This window comes from Cryptomeria japonica, chromosome 2 (assembly GCF_030272615.1).
Source record: "Cryptomeria japonica chromosome 2, Sugi_1.0, whole genome shotgun sequence".
Taxonomy (NCBI): Eukaryota; Viridiplantae; Streptophyta; class Pinopsida; order Cupressales; family Cupressaceae; genus Cryptomeria; species Cryptomeria japonica.
Genome location: NC_081406.1, coordinates 367,210,068 through 367,227,792, shown reverse-complemented (window position 1 = coordinate 367,227,792; position 17,725 = coordinate 367,210,068). Strand labels below are relative to the sequence as shown.

The 17,725-nt window shown below is 37.7% G+C and overlaps 1 protein-coding gene across 1 annotated transcript in view; it reads left to right on the top strand.

Annotated features, from left to right (window-relative positions):
• LOC131065264 (uncharacterized) overlaps positions 1-16,791 on the top strand; it is a 72,743-nt gene extending 55,952 nt beyond the window's left edge. The window contains exons 10-11 of the mRNA XM_057999735.2: positions 15,233-15,302; positions 15,546-16,791. Of these exons, the coding sequence (XP_057855718.2) occupies positions 15,233-15,302; positions 15,546-16,142 (667 nt within the window). The 3' untranslated portion in view covers positions 16,143-16,791. The remainder of the gene's footprint in view (positions 1-15,232; positions 15,303-15,545) is intronic.
• The last annotated feature ends 934 nt before the right edge of the window (positions 16,792-17,725 follow it).

The window sequence follows — 17,725 nt, the reverse complement described above, 5'->3', positions numbered from 1 at the left end:
GGATTATCATGAATGATGCGGAATAGGTGTGCTGACAACTTAAGATTTATCAATATGGCTCTGGATTTACTTCTTACTAAAAAAGGGGGAAAATGAATAGGGTTTAGGAAATCTATTCTAAAACTAGGAATGTAGGAAATGATGAATGGATCTAGTGGAATCAAACCAGGCAAGATCTCACAATCAGGTATTGACACAAGCTTAGTGCAATCATCTAAGGTATACTTAATGATTTTCAGGCTATCACCATCAAACGTAGACACCATCCAAGTTGATGCTTGTCAACGGACGCGTAATAGTTGAAGTTATGCTTACTTAAATTCCAGTTGACCACACAAGGCGCACTTACCAGCGGCAAGAGGCTAGTGGTATGGATTAAGGATTCCACACAAATGAATTCAACAAATCTTCCACTCAATCTAACATACATGAAAATAAATTCTAATCTAAATTCTAATCTAACTTGGAGGAATTGAGAACCATGAATGCAAAGACAACATTTGAAGAGCAAAATCACCAACAATTGAACAATGATTAGGATTCAAATAGCTGCAGCATATACCAACAATTCTACAAAAACACTCTCTTACAAATGAGAGACAAGGAGGCATATATAGAGTCTCTTACAAAAATGGATGGCCCAGATTGATCTAAGATCAACAACCGAGATCATGCCAACAAAACCCTAGAATTGCCCTAATTAGGGTTACATCAAAAATGGCGCCACCAACATATGGCCCAATGAAAAGATACCTAGTCATCATATAGGGAATCTTCTAGAAGATTCCTCCCTGCATCTCTCTCTCTCCTAGCATACTCCAAGAATCTAGCCAATACTGAATCTAACTCCTCCATGGAAATGCTAGGCAAGGTATCCTACTGTAAACCAATCACATCCAATGAATCTGAGCAAGCATTCAAAGTGTTCTCCCATTCTGGCATGAGCTTCTGCAAATTATGAACATGAATCAACAAAGAGACCAAGTCATCTATCTGACTCTTCTTCAAAGAGTCCAACTGGCAAAAATACATAAATTTTATTTTGTCTCTTAATTCGGCTAAGTGTAAATCACTAGCATCACTAACATCAACACCCAATAATTCCTCAATCGAGGCAAGGATCTTCATTTGAATGTCCTGAATTAATCCTTCCATCTCCATACAACTCGATTGGGTGTTCTCATAAGCTGATTTCTTCAAGGCTAATGCACAATACCAGCCATGGAAATCATATATGTCTCCACTGTGCACAATGTTCTCGCTGACCAAGGTGGAATTAGGAACCTTCTTCAATGCCAGGAGGCGTGGAATAGTCTTGTCCTGAATAGGCCGGAATTCTTCCCAAACTCCCTCCAAATACTGGATTCTGAATACGAGCGTTGTTGTCTTATCATATGCATGGACAAATTGAGTAAGGAAATCATCTGCCTGCTTTCTTGTGCTTTCAATCCACTTGTCCACCTCTGAGTGTGTACCTCTCGCTACCTCGCAGTGTGAATGTATTCCATGGTCAACTGCAATAGGGGAAATAAGGGTGGGATCTCCATGCCTTGTCCTTGCAATATACTCTCTGAGTCTAATATTTTCTTCTCTGTACCTTTCATTTTCCGCAATCGCTCTACCTAACCTTGCATTGATTGCCTGGGGGTTGTCACCAATCTCTTGGAATTCGTGCCCTGGGGATGTACGACCAAAGGCGACTGAAGTGATCTGGAAATCCATAGGAGTAGCAATGTCCGTTGTCACGCTTGCAATAGGAACAACAATCTGTGCAATCCGCATTCCTGTCTTATCTCTAGCTATGTGCGACAAAATCTCCGCTTTCTTGGGTTCCTTCTTCTTAGCACTCCTAGCTAGGTAGTCATCAATATCATCAATAGGCTGTACCTCTATCATTTGTTTACTTTTCTCCATACTTATCCTCAGCCATTCAGGAATAGCTGCCATCTCCATACCATCATCAAGACATACTTCTCGATCAAGTCCTTTCAATGCCGAAATAACATCATCATTATCATCAGGATTAGTCTTGGTCCAATCATATACTTCATTTCCCAAGCTAACTTCCAAAAGGACAGTAGGGGATTCCGGCTGATCATTATTCTCATCAGGAGGTGCAGATGTCGTTGTGGCATGGAATTCCTGAATATTCTCTGGTAGTATCACTGTGTTGGAACACTGTCGAGTCTCCTTATTCTGTTCTGCTACTTCAATCACTTCGATTGATGAGACACTGGGAGGGGGTGAAGGAAGGAGAAGTGGAGTGATAGTCTACTGTTTCTTCTTCACCTCCTCAATCTTCTTCCCTCTGGCCTTGACTTCTCCAGGCATGTTCTTCCTTCTCTTGGGAGCTTGACTCTCTTCGTCTGCATGAATCCTAACATCACTGACAGTCGTCTGATCATCCTCGGAAGTAGACTCTTCCGACTTCATCCTTTCATAAGTGAAGGGAACACCCATGTCAACCAACTTATTCATTTGCATATCTACCTATGTGCGGGAGAAATTCAAGACCTCTCTCATCAATACATTCAGGTCAATCTCTTTTGACTCTGACCAATTTGGTAATAGGATTGCCTTTTTCATTTCATTCTCATAGTGTGGGTGTGTATGATCTCTATCATCTAATACCTGATCAGGGATGAGAAAAAGTCCACACTTCCTCATGAAATCCACTGACATTTTGGACCGCATTCTTCTCTTCACTGCTTGCTCGTCCATCAGGTTAGCCCAATAATTTTCTATGTCAACCTTATGAGTGAACTTCTCTCCTCTGATCCTTCTGACCTTCTTGTTTGGATCGAATCTTTCTCTCTTCTTGTATGTAGCAAATCGATAGAATGCAAGCTCCTCACCTGCAGTGTTGGCGACTATGGCGGATTGGCAAACTTCTGACGTCTTCCCAACTGAAATAGGGAATGTCATTCCTGTCCTGTGCTTCTCTCTCTGGATAACATCGAACTCTAGAAGCTGTCTCACCACTTCCAACAATATCATTCTGTCGGTAGGATACCTAGGAAGTCTGTAGGGTTCAGATTGAAACCCATGAATCCTGAGGTATGTGAAAGTGGGGAACTGTATATACCACGATCCATATCTTTCTACTAACTCTGTTGCCTCCTTGGACAATCTTCTGTGGATTCCGCCTTGCAGCATCCGTGTGATGTACATAGTGAATGCATCATTCACTCTCTTATAGTCTTCAATTCTATGCATGCTTAGCTGGGGGTAGCATTCATAACTTTTAAATTGTCCTTGCCCATTCCCGACTTCACCTTTGCATATTAATCCTCTGTATGAAACAAATCGTGCAAGTAGGTACACCAGGTAGGAAGTCATGGCGAATGACTTGGACCGCTCTACATTCCTCAGCTGGAAATCTAGATTGTCACTTATAATCTTGGACCAATTCACTAGTGTTCCTCTAAGACAATCCTGGATGAGGTAGAACATCCATCCATCAAATATCACTCCCTGCGACATCCCCATCACTCTGTTGAGTAGGAATATCAAATCACTATATTCCTCCTTAAAATCTATGCACATGAGTGTCTTGGGAGCCTTGGAATGATGAGACCTAGGCTCGATCATCCATTCTTTGTTAATTAAATTCTTACATACACCCATCTTCTTCGTGTATCTGTCTGCATAATCCTCCTTGGTCACATCCTTCATGTCAGTTCCACGTGGAATTCCGAACACCTCAGCAATGGCATCCTCAGCAAGGTAGGCGATGACAACGCCCTTAGGACTCTTGATCATTCTCGTGAGCGGATCGTAACATCGTGCACATTCCAGGATCAGCTCATTGCACTGTATGGACTGTGGGAATCCAGTGTCATGGAAAATGCCACTCTTCATAATATTCGTATATGCTGGGGAAGGAACCTGATCTCTGACTCCAAACATCCGACGTTGCATCTGGTCGAAGTCCAGGAAATGCATGTTTGTATCAGTGATCTCCTTCCATCTGGATGAAATCTTAAACTCTGGATAAAATCCAGTCTCCAGCGTCTTCAACAGTTCTTTTCTTTCCTTGTATCCTGACTTTGACATCGCACTTGTACGAAGCTTGAAGTTAGACTTAGGAAAATATTCGTAATAAAATTCTTGACTTTCTAAAGATTTAGTTAATTCAGAGCATGGAGTCAGGAAAATAATCCATACACTTGGTAAATTTTAGCAATTAAGTTCAAAGTGTGACAACACTAAGGCATGGAAACCTTCCATAAAATTCATTGAATACCTCCTTATGCTTAGAAAATATGCAAGCAAAAAATGCAAAGGAGTATACCGGATTGACGATGATTAGGGAAAGGTGTGAAAGGTTGTGTTTTCACACAATGAATGTCTGAAGACACCTTCCGCAGTCAACAATGGAGGTCAAAATTTCTGAAGACAACCTGAAAATCAGACTTTCAAAACATGTTGCAATCTTCAAAATGTGCATAAAATTGATAAAAATCAGTTTTATTGATGAAAACAATCATTTTCTGGAATGTAAGTATGGCTGGTAAAATTTAGTTTTCTAAGGACAAGTCTGAAAATCGGATACTTCAGACTTACCAGCACCTTGCAAAGTGGTTTAAATCCCTGAAAATGATGAAAAATTGCTAAGGAAACAGCCCCAAGCAAATTCGCCAAAATTTGTTAGGTGGCTGGAAATGAAATTTTTTGAAGACAACTGCCTAACAATGGAGTTTCAGACCTGCAACAGCGATAAAATGGTCTAAAAAATGCACAGAAAACTCCATAAAACACCTCCAAATGCTAAATGTTTAAGCTAGAATTGGTTGGGCAATAAAAACTTAAGTCTGAAAATTAATGGCAGCCATTAATGGAGGTCAAAATCTGAAGCAAACCTCAGATCTGAAGTGAATCAGCAAGCTGGAAATGATGGCAGCCACAAAACATGCATGAAAATCATCAAAATATGGCACCAAATCACCTCCCAAGCAAAATCAAAATTTTTCCTAAGTTTAGCGCCAAAATGGAATTCTGAAAATTGATGTCAATGGTAGCTTAGATCTGCAGCAATGAAGGATGGCAGCAATCTGGAAAAAATCGCCCGAGTTGGGGTTGGATACCCCAAACACAAAAAATCGTCTTCCTTAGCAAAAAAATCGAAATTTTTAGAATTCTGAAAAATGTTATTAATGGCAGCAATCTGCAGCAATGAAGGTCTGAACAACAAGCCCAAATGGTGGAGGAAAGATCGCCCAAGTCTCCAATCATGAAATTGCCAACTTTCACCAAAAAATGCTAAATTTGGAAAAAATCGCCAAACTTAGCAAAATTGAAAATCTGAAACCGGTCTTTAATGGCAGCCAAGAGGAATAGATCAGCAAGTTGGAAAAAATGGAGGAAAATAAATCCTCAATCCCACACTTCACAAAAACGCCTTGCTAAAAATTTGTCCAACTTGGAGAAAAATCGCTTTCATGGAGACACCTGACAGAAATAATAATAAAATAATGTTGAAGTTCCTCTCATATACTTGCTTTCATCTTTTGCTTTCATCACACAAGCAATGTGGGATAAAACACTTGTATAAATACTTGCTTGGTGAAACCCTAACTTGCTTCTAGAAGGTTCAAACATTTAATAATTATTGCAAGTTATTAAATTTTGCTTTTAAGTTTTAAATAACCATTAATAATTATTTAAAAACAATTAAATGGGGCTTATTTGTTAAAATATTACAATTTAAATCCAAAATAAAGCCTCCAGGGGAAAATCGCTATCAGTTGGGATTGAAAAATCCCTTTAAAAATCACTCAAGTGTCAAAATTTACGCCATAAGGGAAATTCGACCCATGCTTGGACAAAAATCCATGCTCAATTTCATCAAAATGCACATAAAAACCCTCCTAGGGGAAATTCGATGTGAGTTTGGACAAAAATCCAGACAAAAATGCACTCAATTTGCAAAAATCACCCCCTAGGGGAAATTCGATGTTAGTTTGGACAAAAATCCACACTTAAAACTCACTTAACTTGGAAAAAACCTCCCTGGTGGAATTTCGACCTCAGTCTGGATAAAAATTTGGACTCAAAACTCTTCAAAATATTCCCAGTGGAAAAGCGATCCCTGTCTGGATGAAAATCCGGACAAAAATCCTTACAAATGCTCTCAGGGGAAATTCGATCCCTGTCTGGATAAAAATCCGGACAAAAATCCTCACTTAGTCATCACAAAAATCTTGGTGGAAAATCGACCCAGGCATGGAATTATCCTTGCACTCCAGTCCGAACTCCCAAGGGAAATTTGATGGCAGTTTGGAAAAATCCTGACATTTAGCCAAATTTTAGCACTTCCAGGGGAAATTTGATCCAGGTGTGGATAAACAGTGGGGGAAATTAGTAGCCAGTATGGATTCCAGGGGAAACCCATGTGTAGTATGGATTTTGAGTGGGGGAATGGGTTGGGTAGTCTGGAATGTGAGGGGAAAAGCACCTCTAGCATGGATTTTGACCCTTTAACCCTTGGAATAAGGATTTCCCTTAGGATTTTATCATTTTAACCACTCAAAATCACTCAGCGACTTTAAATTTAATTGGACTTAGGCTAATTTTCCATAAATATGAGCGAAACGCTAGGAAAATATTGGAATAAAGTGCCAAACCAACTTAAATAATACCTTAGGAGCGAGAAAACAACTCCAAAAGGTTTGTGAATATCTTGGCACTTTAGAACCACTGATGCGCGTGTTTAAAAACACTTTAACGTTCAAATGGTCAAACACTTAGCAAAACTTAGGATCATTAAAATATCAACTTTTGCAACTTGATCCTAACGCTTCAAAAACCCTAGACGGCACTAGGCATGATCAAAACTCCAAGACTTGGGCACGGGAAATGCAAAATTGCCCACTAAGCAGCCAAAACCCTAACCTAACAGCGCAGGAAGCTGGCAAAGAGGGGGTCCCGTTAGCAATGGGGCGATGTGTGAAAAGGTCACAACAGGATGTTAGGAGAGGACAAAGTAACCAGTGACAGATGAGGATGATTTCATTGACCTGGTGATGCTATTAAATCTTGCATTGTGGGCTATATGCTGGTTGATGACCCAGAATTGCAGGTCAAGAGATGCCAGACTTCTATGAGGCTGTAACACATTGAGTGTGTATGGTTGACTCATCTTGTCTCATGACTAAAGAGGAACCAATGAACCATGGAATATTAATTTGATTGAATTGTAGGCATGTTTTTGATTATGGGGAAATAGGTCTTGAAGAGGCCTCATAAACCTTTACAACAAAAAACATCCAGCATGCAGTTGGAAAACAGGAAAAACGTAGCCAACAAAGACAGGCTATACCACGAAACAACAGACAAGATGTCACACACCAGATACAACCAACAACACCCAAGAAATTGTAATCAGATTATCAACAAAACAAACAGAGATGGCCCACTATACCACACATGGACCCTTCCCATCACTCTGAGCTCCCAATCCTTGGGTGTGGGAGGCATATACATGTTAAGAATGACCTCTTTTCTTTATGTGGACAATCTTCCACAAGATATTATCCTCCAAAGACTCAGATCAAAGGGATAGGGGAGGGCTATCCTCCATTGTCCCTGAAGGTGAAGAAATAAGAGCTATATGCTTACCCAAAGCATCCGATAAAGCCTGATCTGTTGATTTAACAGTTGTAGGTATGTTACATGGCGAGCAATTTGTATTTTCTTTTCCAAGAGACATAGGATGGAATATTAGGCTTTGCTTCCATTATTGACCTTGAGAGTGCAATGGCAAAAGTGAATATGTCAATAGGTGTGTATAAATAATTAGATTTTTAGATTTTTCCTATACTTTTTTGTATAATAGGGTTCATTTGTTCCAATTTTTTGAGCCGACTTCATAAAAATTTGGACCATTGAGGAGTTTGGTTGCCATCTCCATAATCATTCCAATGTATTGCCCACCATTTTCAATAGGCCTAGCAGTCACCAGCCTTGTTTTAATAATTCAAGCAATTCTTCCTCGTCCGAATTTGGTCAAAGCCATAACTCTCTTGAAATTTGGCTTTGCACACTAGAGATTAAGTGTGCCAAGTTCTTAAAATCCCAAAGCACACCCCAATCCTGGCCACAACATGTGGCCTATATATTCCCCTTTATGATGCTGTTCTGCTCGATACGCTAATTATTAACTCCACCCAAGCCATGCCAAGAAGTATTCAGGGACTTACTAAGCAAATAATGGAAAAAAGGTTTCACTAATTTTGCCCTTGAAAATTTTCTATGCAACCCTTGGATAATTGGAACAAACAACAGGAGAGAAGGGATCGGAAACAGCAGCAAATGCATGCCATCTTCAAAATTGTTGTTCACGAGGATGAATTCAGAAGGGCCTTGGAAATGATGTAGGAACGTGGGTTATATCAGAGGACTAAAAGGGCTGGGTGCCAATCAAAGAATTCAGTTTGGGGGGTCATTTAAGTTTAGGAACTCGGTTCTTCTGATTTGGCTTCATTCCATGGACCTTGGGCATGCATGGGTGTAGGAGACCATGAAGATTGTTACCGGTTCGGGGTCATGTATGCTGGTATGACAATCTTTTTGGGGTTAGATCAATTCTGGGTATGTCTATACAAAAACCATATTAAAATCATAAATATGTACATATTTGCAGCCTAAAAGTAGGAAATAAGTTTAGAATATCATGTAATATGCATATAATACATAAAGTCACCATAAAAATTAATAATACTACTTTGATGCCAATTAATCAAACTTGAATATCATGATAGAAATTCATTTTTCAATATTAAATTATTAAAATTGGCAACAAGCATTGTATGGGTCTACATAAAATTAATCATTATCATTGTTGACATTAGATGATGTAGTTAGATTAGGAGAACCACAAGAAGTGACATTGACACTTGTACTAAAAGTATGGTGCTACCTGACCTCTCAAAAAATAATTATTTTTCAGCAGCAGAAGCATCAAAGTGAGCTTGCATTGGCTTGACATTCCACAATTTTGTTGCCCCTTTCTTGTAGCTCATTTTGTTTGGGTGAAAGAAGGTACAAGTTGGAATTCATGTAAACTAACTCCTATAACTTTTTTGATGCCTATCAGTTGCACTTTATTGAGTGGATGGAGTAGTGTGTACTCCAATTCCGATCAAGTGAAGGTGATTATGCAACATATTGAGACAAAGTTATAAAATAATAAATTTAATCTTCAAACTTAAAGAAAAAATTAAAATGAAAAGAAATTCAACTATAGAGAGTTTCAGATAAAATATTAAAAAAACATGCAATAGAACTTTGTTAACAAATGATTATATGTGCTGGAATGTTTGGCCATGAAAGTGCCACCAATTGTGAGCATCCTTTATATACTTTTTATGAGAAGCGGAAATACTTTAACTTTTTGATTGTACAAAATCAACTAACTAATTTGCAATAACATCCTCTAAATTAGGATTAGGGAAGAGTGTCACCTATTAGGATGTTCCTAAATTTTGCCCTAAAACCACAATTCCGATTAGAAACAAGAAATGTAATACATTTAAGCATGCAAATTTACTAATTGAAATGCCCTTTAAGAGGATTTTTGATCTAGGTCCTGCACACAATATTAGTCTCTAGAAGTTGACATTATATCATAATCCAAGATAACATCTATTTTGACTAAGCATTAGAATGTATATATAATCATCATTCATATTAAAATCCAATGAAGGCAATAGTCATTCCAAAGTATATTTCTATAACAATCTCATTAGGAATTCGTTGAAATGTTTGCCAACCACAATCACAAGGTTGGTCACTCTTGTATTGCGAGAGCATGGAAGTTGGGTTGCCCTTCCATCCCTTGGTTCACCTTGGAGGTTGGCCATCCTCCTTGATCAAGCCCGGAAGCATGGAAAGATTTCTGGTCCATTCCACCCCCCAGCCCATGGGCGTGGAAGGCTGGTTATCCATTCCATCTCTGGGTGGTGTACTTGATAAGAAGCATGAAGGCTGGCCGTCCTTACTATTTGCAACCCTTTTCTCTAAATTCAAAATGGATTATTATAGGAACCTACTATTACATAATAATAACAAGAGAAGCATTTATATTACTCATAAAGATCACTAATTTATGCAAGTATCACTATGGCACACACACACGCGCACTCACACACTCACACATAATTTTGCTTTATTCACAGATTTATCTTTTAATCTAGTTGCTGCTATTATGCATGTTTATTTCTGCTCTTAATTTGATTCTGAGTTCTGAATTCCTTTTCTACTCGCTGTTTTATTATTACATGCCTTCTCCAAGACTAGATCCATGCTTTAATAATACCCTTGAAGGGATGAAAAGTCACGACTTTTATGGTAGTTCTCCACAAGGGATACAACTCCTTCAAGTGAAGTGTCCCTTGATGCTAATCGCTGCACTTTATCAATCAATGCTTGCTTAAACTTTTGTTTGTTAAGACATGCACCCCTTTCGAGAATCACTGTCCATAATCCACCGTTCCTCTTTGCTGCTTTCTTTGCTGGGCTAAATGATTTCCAACTGCTGCGATCTGAGCCTCTATGGCGAGGGCATAACAAAGAGTCTGGCAAGTGCTAGTTTGTATCCTTTGTTGATTTCCATATCTTTGTATGGTGCAACTCCCAACAAAGGAAGGATCTCAATGTTGTAATATTTTGGAGTCAATGCAAAGGCATGAAGTTGCAAGCGGGTAGTCATTTTGTTCCACTACTCAACAAGAATTGCGTGCACTTGTTTATGGGTGTTCATCTTTTCGATGATCGATTCTATGCCATCATATACCTTTTCCAAGCATGATTTATCCCTATTAGTAACGGATCATAATCATGATGGGCTTGGTGATACTAAGAAGATATCCCACACAATTCCATTAATTGTTATCCTAGGTCATTTGCTTAATGTTTGTTGCCCTATTAGTCTCGGATTGCCTTCATATTGATCAAAGTGGATTGCCTTCATATTGATCAAAGTCGGTTAATGGCCATATGCTAGAAAGTGTTCTTTGCACCTTAACAAGCATCTCAAGATTGTTGGCTGGAGGTGAATTCTATCTCAGCAACCTATTTGAAAACTAAAATTAATAAAATTAAAAATTAAGAAAAAAAGATTCTTAATCTCTTAAAAATAAATTACTTAAGTGAAATATAAAATTCTATTGTTTCAATTATTTTTTCTAGCTCCAAATTCAAGAATGATTTGAATATGGCCTATGATAATGTAGTGGTTGGTGATGAACATTTGGATCTTTTTGGCCTTAACATACATATATTTGATCCAACGAATTTCAAATCGTTTAAAGCATAAGGTTGAGCAAGTAGACAACATAAAGTGTACGAAAGATGTGCACATAACATGCCTCATCTAACAAACCAGCCGTTTTGTAATTTTTTGTTATCTGTTATGACTTGGATGATGTTAAATAAGCCCCACTTCCTCAATAGCACACACTAGGATGCTAGTCATAGTTCGCAAACTCAGTGAGTTGTCGATTACTTCTGAGTTTTGTTAGCTTTGTGAGTACTCACAAGGTTTATTTGTCGAGTTTCTTTGTTAAGTGAAAAAACTTGTGAAGACCAATAAAAAACTTGGCGAGTTTTTCCACTTGTCCTCCTAGCAATGCGTCGAAATTGTGGAAAAATGTGGGTTAAACAGCCTATTAACTTTGGTTTTGGCTTTGTAAGATTTGTATTTTGCCTTCTAAATTTTTTATGAAAATGGTGTATGCCATGAAGGTTTTTGTGGTTTTGAAGGTCTTCATTTGGACATGGTGGCAAGGGTTCACTCAAACTTGTTGGGGGTGTTGCACATAGACCCTTGCAAGGGGTAGTGGCTCTTAACCATGTTCGTGGTATTGAACCTAGATCCCCACCAAACTCATTTGATATTATTTGTTGTTGTATTTTGCATATAATTAATGTTTTTTTTAAATTTGTTTTTTTTTAAGCTGCCAAGTTTTGTTCAGTTTTCTACCTAGTACTCTGCAAGTTGGAAATATTTGGCTTGCTGAGTAGTCTCCAAGTCTAGTTTGTGAACTATGACATCAGCAATAAATCGTACATCCGTCACTTATCCCTCACAATCCATAGCTTCAAAAACATTGTCCCTTTAAAAGACAGTATAATCACATTTACCAAGTTTTGATTTTTCTCATCTCCATCCTTTGGAAATGATAGACACTTTTGGCTATTTTTACAAATCCTTGATGGGCTACAATAATTCTTCTACAAGTTTAAACTCCTTTGTCAATTAGCTATTGTACACCACCTTAAAACTCTGGCCCTTGTCCCCTTTTGGAGTTTATTAAAGTTTTCTTACCATTTCTTGTCAATATGATGACTGAACAATGTTGAAGTCTAAACCATCTGCATAGATGCATCTTGTAAAGTGTTGATTGGCAATCTCTTAGTATTCATTTTGGAATGCCTTTTCCCATAGCCCCTTTGTTCTCTTATTTGTAGGGGGCTTTTTTTCATGCATTGTCAAAAGTGGGTGCCTTTCTACCACAAAGAGATGGGGAAACATAGGGTAATCCTTGATTGTCTCTTTGCTAATGGAGGACTTATTTTAAGGGCAACTTGCTCTAGCTCTCTAATACATTCCAACACTTAGATGCTGAGATAAGTGCATCCTTTTTGCCTAGGAAAACTTTGATGCCCCTGCTAAGATACCAAACGAATGGGCTTTTACCTGATTGTATAAGCTTATACAGTTTACAGCACACTTGCTGCAAACCCATATATTCTCCACCATTTATCTGCTATATCATGTTAAATTACTCCCACAATAGTGAATTTTGGTCTGTTTTAAAGCTAGGATTCACATATGAAGCTAGAATTGGCTCCCATTGTAATCTCTATGGCAACAAGTTTGGAAGGCAACACATTCCAAAGAAATGAAAAAAAATGTCTTAACTAATTTAAATGTAGAAGAATGGTAACATGAAAAAACAAGAGATTTTGTAGTATACAGGCTGCAAACAGGCTGTAGCGCATGCTTAATAATAGCAATCCAACCTCTTTGAAGCCTTCAAAGATCAATCTTCAGCACTATTTGTGCAATGACAGATAATGATGTAATTGTCTTTGTTTTTGTGTTTCAAGTGGTTTTTAGGTCAAGTTTAGGCTCCAGAGTTGCTTTTCAAAGTTAATTGTTCAAATCTAGTGGTCAAAAAAGAAATATGGAAAAAGAACCCAAAAAAGAAGCCTGGTTTTGCCAAGATTTGCTGTGGGTACTGCAAAGCAATGTACTTTGAAGAAACTGGGTCTGATTTTTGCGACCTTGTTTGTATTTGGAGGGGAGATTGGATCAAGTTTAGGCTCCGGGGTTGCTTTTCAAAGTTAATTGTTCAAATCTAGTGGTCAAAAAAGAAATATGGAAAAAGAACCCAAAAAAACAGCCTGGTTTTGCCAAGATTTGCTGTGGGTACTGCAAAGCAATGTACTTTGAAGAAACTGGGTCTGATTTGTGTGACCTTGTTTGTATTTGGAGGGGAGATTGGATCAAGTTTAGGCTCCGGGGTTGCTTTTCAAAGTTAATTGTTCAAATCTAGTGGTCAAAAAAGAAATATGGAAAAAGAACCCAAAAAAGCAGCCTGGTTTTGCCAAGATTTGCTGTGGGTATTGCAAAGCAATGTACTTTGAAGAAACTGGGTCTGATTTTTGCGACCTTGTTTGTATTTGGAGGGGAGATAGACCAGGTATGCATTGGATCTGGATCTGGGTCATTTTCTGGGCTAATTGGTAATGTTGATGAATGGAAATGCTGGAAGTGTTCAGCCCTTAGGGATGAAGTTGAGGGGAGCATCTCCTTGAAAGTATGTGTTTTTTGTGGTTCTTTGACTATGCTGGTCTTAGGGTATGTTCTTTTTTAAAGTCGCAACCTACTGATGGAAAACAATATCTTTATTATAAACTCTTTGTTAAGAGTGACTGGGATGCCAGTAGGATAGACAGTGTTGGGCAATGTTCATTTTTTGCAATGCTTTAGGATGCTGTTTCTTATGTGAAATTTTTTCTTTATTTCCATATTGTAGGAATGTTTCTTTGGATTATGGTATAATGCCTCAGAGTTTTAGAGATGTGTAGGAGTTAACGGTGAACTCCCAACACCCCAGGAACAGCTCCTAAACCAAAATATCCTCCACAAGAGAGAAAATGGCAATAATAACTTGCTTGATTATGGACGCTTGAATGATGAAAATGCACATATGAAGCCTTGCTTATATAGGAAAGTAGGGGAATAGTATTAGACAAGATTGTGACATGTTCCTTGATTCTATGTTATGAGATAACTGACTTGACATTTATTAAATGGCCTGGTACACTAAGAAGTTAATGAGATACATGACCTCATTTAGAACTACTAGAAATAACACGTAGGACCTAAGTTTATATGTGAATAGGCCCTACTAATTAATTAGGTAGGTACATAACCTCATTCACACTAACAAGATGCAGATATATCTGTTATGTTCAAGTCATTTTAGTCATTGTTTTGATGAAGCTAGTGCATAATTTCTGTTTCTTTGCTGATTACATCCCTCAGCTGGTCGTGGTGTTGGACTTATTGAATGTCATGAATTTAGGCAATGCTTGCTCATTACTTCTCTTACAAAGTCCATTCCACATGGTATCTAAGGGATTGAAGGAAGAACACATGCACCACCCGACACACACACACACACACACGCACGTGTGCTCACATACACTCTCTCACACACACATTCTCTCTCTCTCACTCACTCACACACAGTCTGACACACACACACACACACACTTCTTCAAAGAAAGGTGGTTCGGCAAATTTGATGGATAACAGACAGTAACCCATAATGCATCTTCCCAATGGAAGTGTTCTCATTGAATCGGAAACCAGCTGAGTTCTTGCAATGTAAAATTTGATTCTAGACAAAAGAGTGACCTTCACTTTTTGGTTCAAGGATTATTGTAAATTACTTTTTTGCCAAATTATATTGAGCTTTTTCTTTGAGATTATGCAGTCTGATTTTTTATTGGCATAAAAATGTTTCTTGTTTTTATTAGGCCTTAGGCATCTTTTCCTTATTTTCTCTAATGCTGCAAGGGAAGAATTGCTTGATGTTTTAGCCAATGACATGATATCAGACCCTTCTAGCTTGTGGTGTCAAGTAAATTATTTGCTGACTTTTTGTGATACTTGTACAATTAAATGACTTGGGATTCTTGGTAATGTTTGACCCAGAACTACTCCAGTGGAGGATGATCTGTACTTGTCTAAGGTGGTTGTAGGAACTACACGTTCAAATCGTCTGGTAAGTGACGTCGTTTCTTTTTCACTGTCAATCAGGAAAATCATTAATTTGAAGGCCATGCTAGCTTCTCGAGGACATAATTTCTCTTTTAGCAAATCTTAAATTATGAATATTGAAAAAACATACATACATGTGCATCAGTATGTGTTCATTTGACAGTTTTGGAAAGTGTCAACTAATAAATATAATTCCATTATAAGTTTCAAATTTTGGGGACTCTTATATTGTTCAGTTGATTTGTAGGTGAGGCAAGTGAAGTGGAAAGTTGCTTATTCTTGTCATAGGCAGAAACTTAAACCATTCTGGTCAGAAGAACATCAGTTCAATGGAAGAGAATGTATGGTGAAAAGAAAACGGAGTGAAGGAAAAAGTTATAAGAAGAAAGAGGATTCTTCTATCCAAGACAGGTGCCCTGTTATCACTGTTACTGACTCTTTGGAATCTTCACAGGATAAGGATGTTCAGCTTGGCAACTTTGAAAGAAGGAAACATGATGAAGAGGATTTAACAAGATGCAGGAAAAGTACAACTACAGTTGATGGGAACTGCTTATCCACCTTAAAAGCAAGTGCATCTGCATTCAATAGACCTACATTTCTTGAAGGGAGATCAAATTGTGAAGCTTCCCACAAGGAAAATGTGGGGAGTAATTCTCATACACTACGTAGTAGTGAGTGTTACAGGGAAAATGATTATGGGCATCTGAGTTGCATAAAGTCTTTTAAGTATTTTTATAGGCGACGTAGAAGATTATTATGTTCTGGGAATCACTTGTATGGGGATATCCCATCTGATGGAACATTATCAGTAAGATCTTTACATTCCAATGCAGTCCGTTGATGAAATTGGAGCAATGTAGAGTAACTTCTATTCAACCTTGACAGATTTTTTGTGTATTTATGGTTGGAAGTATAGCTGGATAGGATTCTGCTAATCAGGAAGTGTCCTAAATTTATGTGAAAAATATGACGCAGAATGCTTGAGTAAAATGTCAGAATCATAAGTTGTCAAGCAGAAACTTGTTATAGAAAGGCAATATGGACATTTTCAACGAAAGTTCTTGTTATTGTAGCAGTGGCATCGAACACAGATAAATCTGATACACTGTAACTTAAGCAGAGAAGTGCAGGAAGTTGAAAAAAATGTAGACACAAGGGAGTGATTATATTTGAGATCTCCGCTGCCAAATTTGACTCACAAGATTGGCTGTAAATAAGATTGCCTTTTCATTAAAGATGCAAGGTATGTGGCTGTTTAAAAAATGGAGAGAGCTTTTAAAGGAGCTGCATCTTCTAGTTTTGGTTGGTCAAGTCTCAATTGTGATTTTCTAGAGTTGAGAGATCCTTTTACCAATAATCAGGATTCCTGTCATTGGCTTCTGCACAAGTGCTTAGGCTGTCTGTAATCAATAATTTGAATGATTTATTGTATAGATTTTCTTCTTTCATTTTGAGGAATGCAAGGAAAGAGGCAAAGTTGTTTAAAATCTTCCATCTTCGTTGGATTTATTCATGTTAGATGCATTCTTTGGAATTTAATACGTTATAAAGTTTTAAACATGGAGTGAAAGATATAAAAAAATAACACAGTTTTCACTCAAGTGATTCTTGGTCAGATGACCATACAAATTCTTGCCTTGATATTTTATGAAATAATTTGTACCCACTTTTATGTCTAAGAAGTTTGAGAACTTAATATTCTGATAGCGTTTTTATCTAATGGGTGGCATGCATTATGGGGTTTGTGCACTGCCTATTTGGGATTTAAGAATTCAGAATATTTTGTCAGATAAGTGGTCACTGTTCTGCAAATTGAACACTTCCTGTTAACAATCAAACTTTCTTCCTGTTTGTCATGTGTATAAGTTTGAGATGAACTGGGAGAAATAACTGAGTTGCATGGTATGCCATTTACTTCAATTTTCTTTGCATGCAATGCTAGTTTTTCTCTCTTTTACTACTTTTCTGACTTGAACATATTCAATTTGAAATATGTAGCTGTGCTTTAGGTATGGCATCTTGGCTTAACCATTGACTATATTGATGGTGCAACCTTTCTTACGATTTACAACATGATATGTCATTTAAATTCCTTTATCATCCTACCTAATTTTTTCACATTGGATGTTATGGGACAACCCATGCGTTTTGATACCTATCACTTTGAATTTATTAACATTCCATATCTGTCTAGAGGGAAAATATCTAGTTCTTGTAGTTTTTACAATCTGACTTGAAATATACTTGGAAAGGTGAAAAAACTGTGTCCTGGGTATAATATTACTGAAAAATTGCCAGATCAAGAAGTGTGCAAAATATTGTAACATTTTCCAGTGTTGTTCTCTTCCATGGCATATAAATCACACTGGAATCAAAATAAATGCAAATTCATGTGATATAAAGACAAACATGTCTGAATGTTTA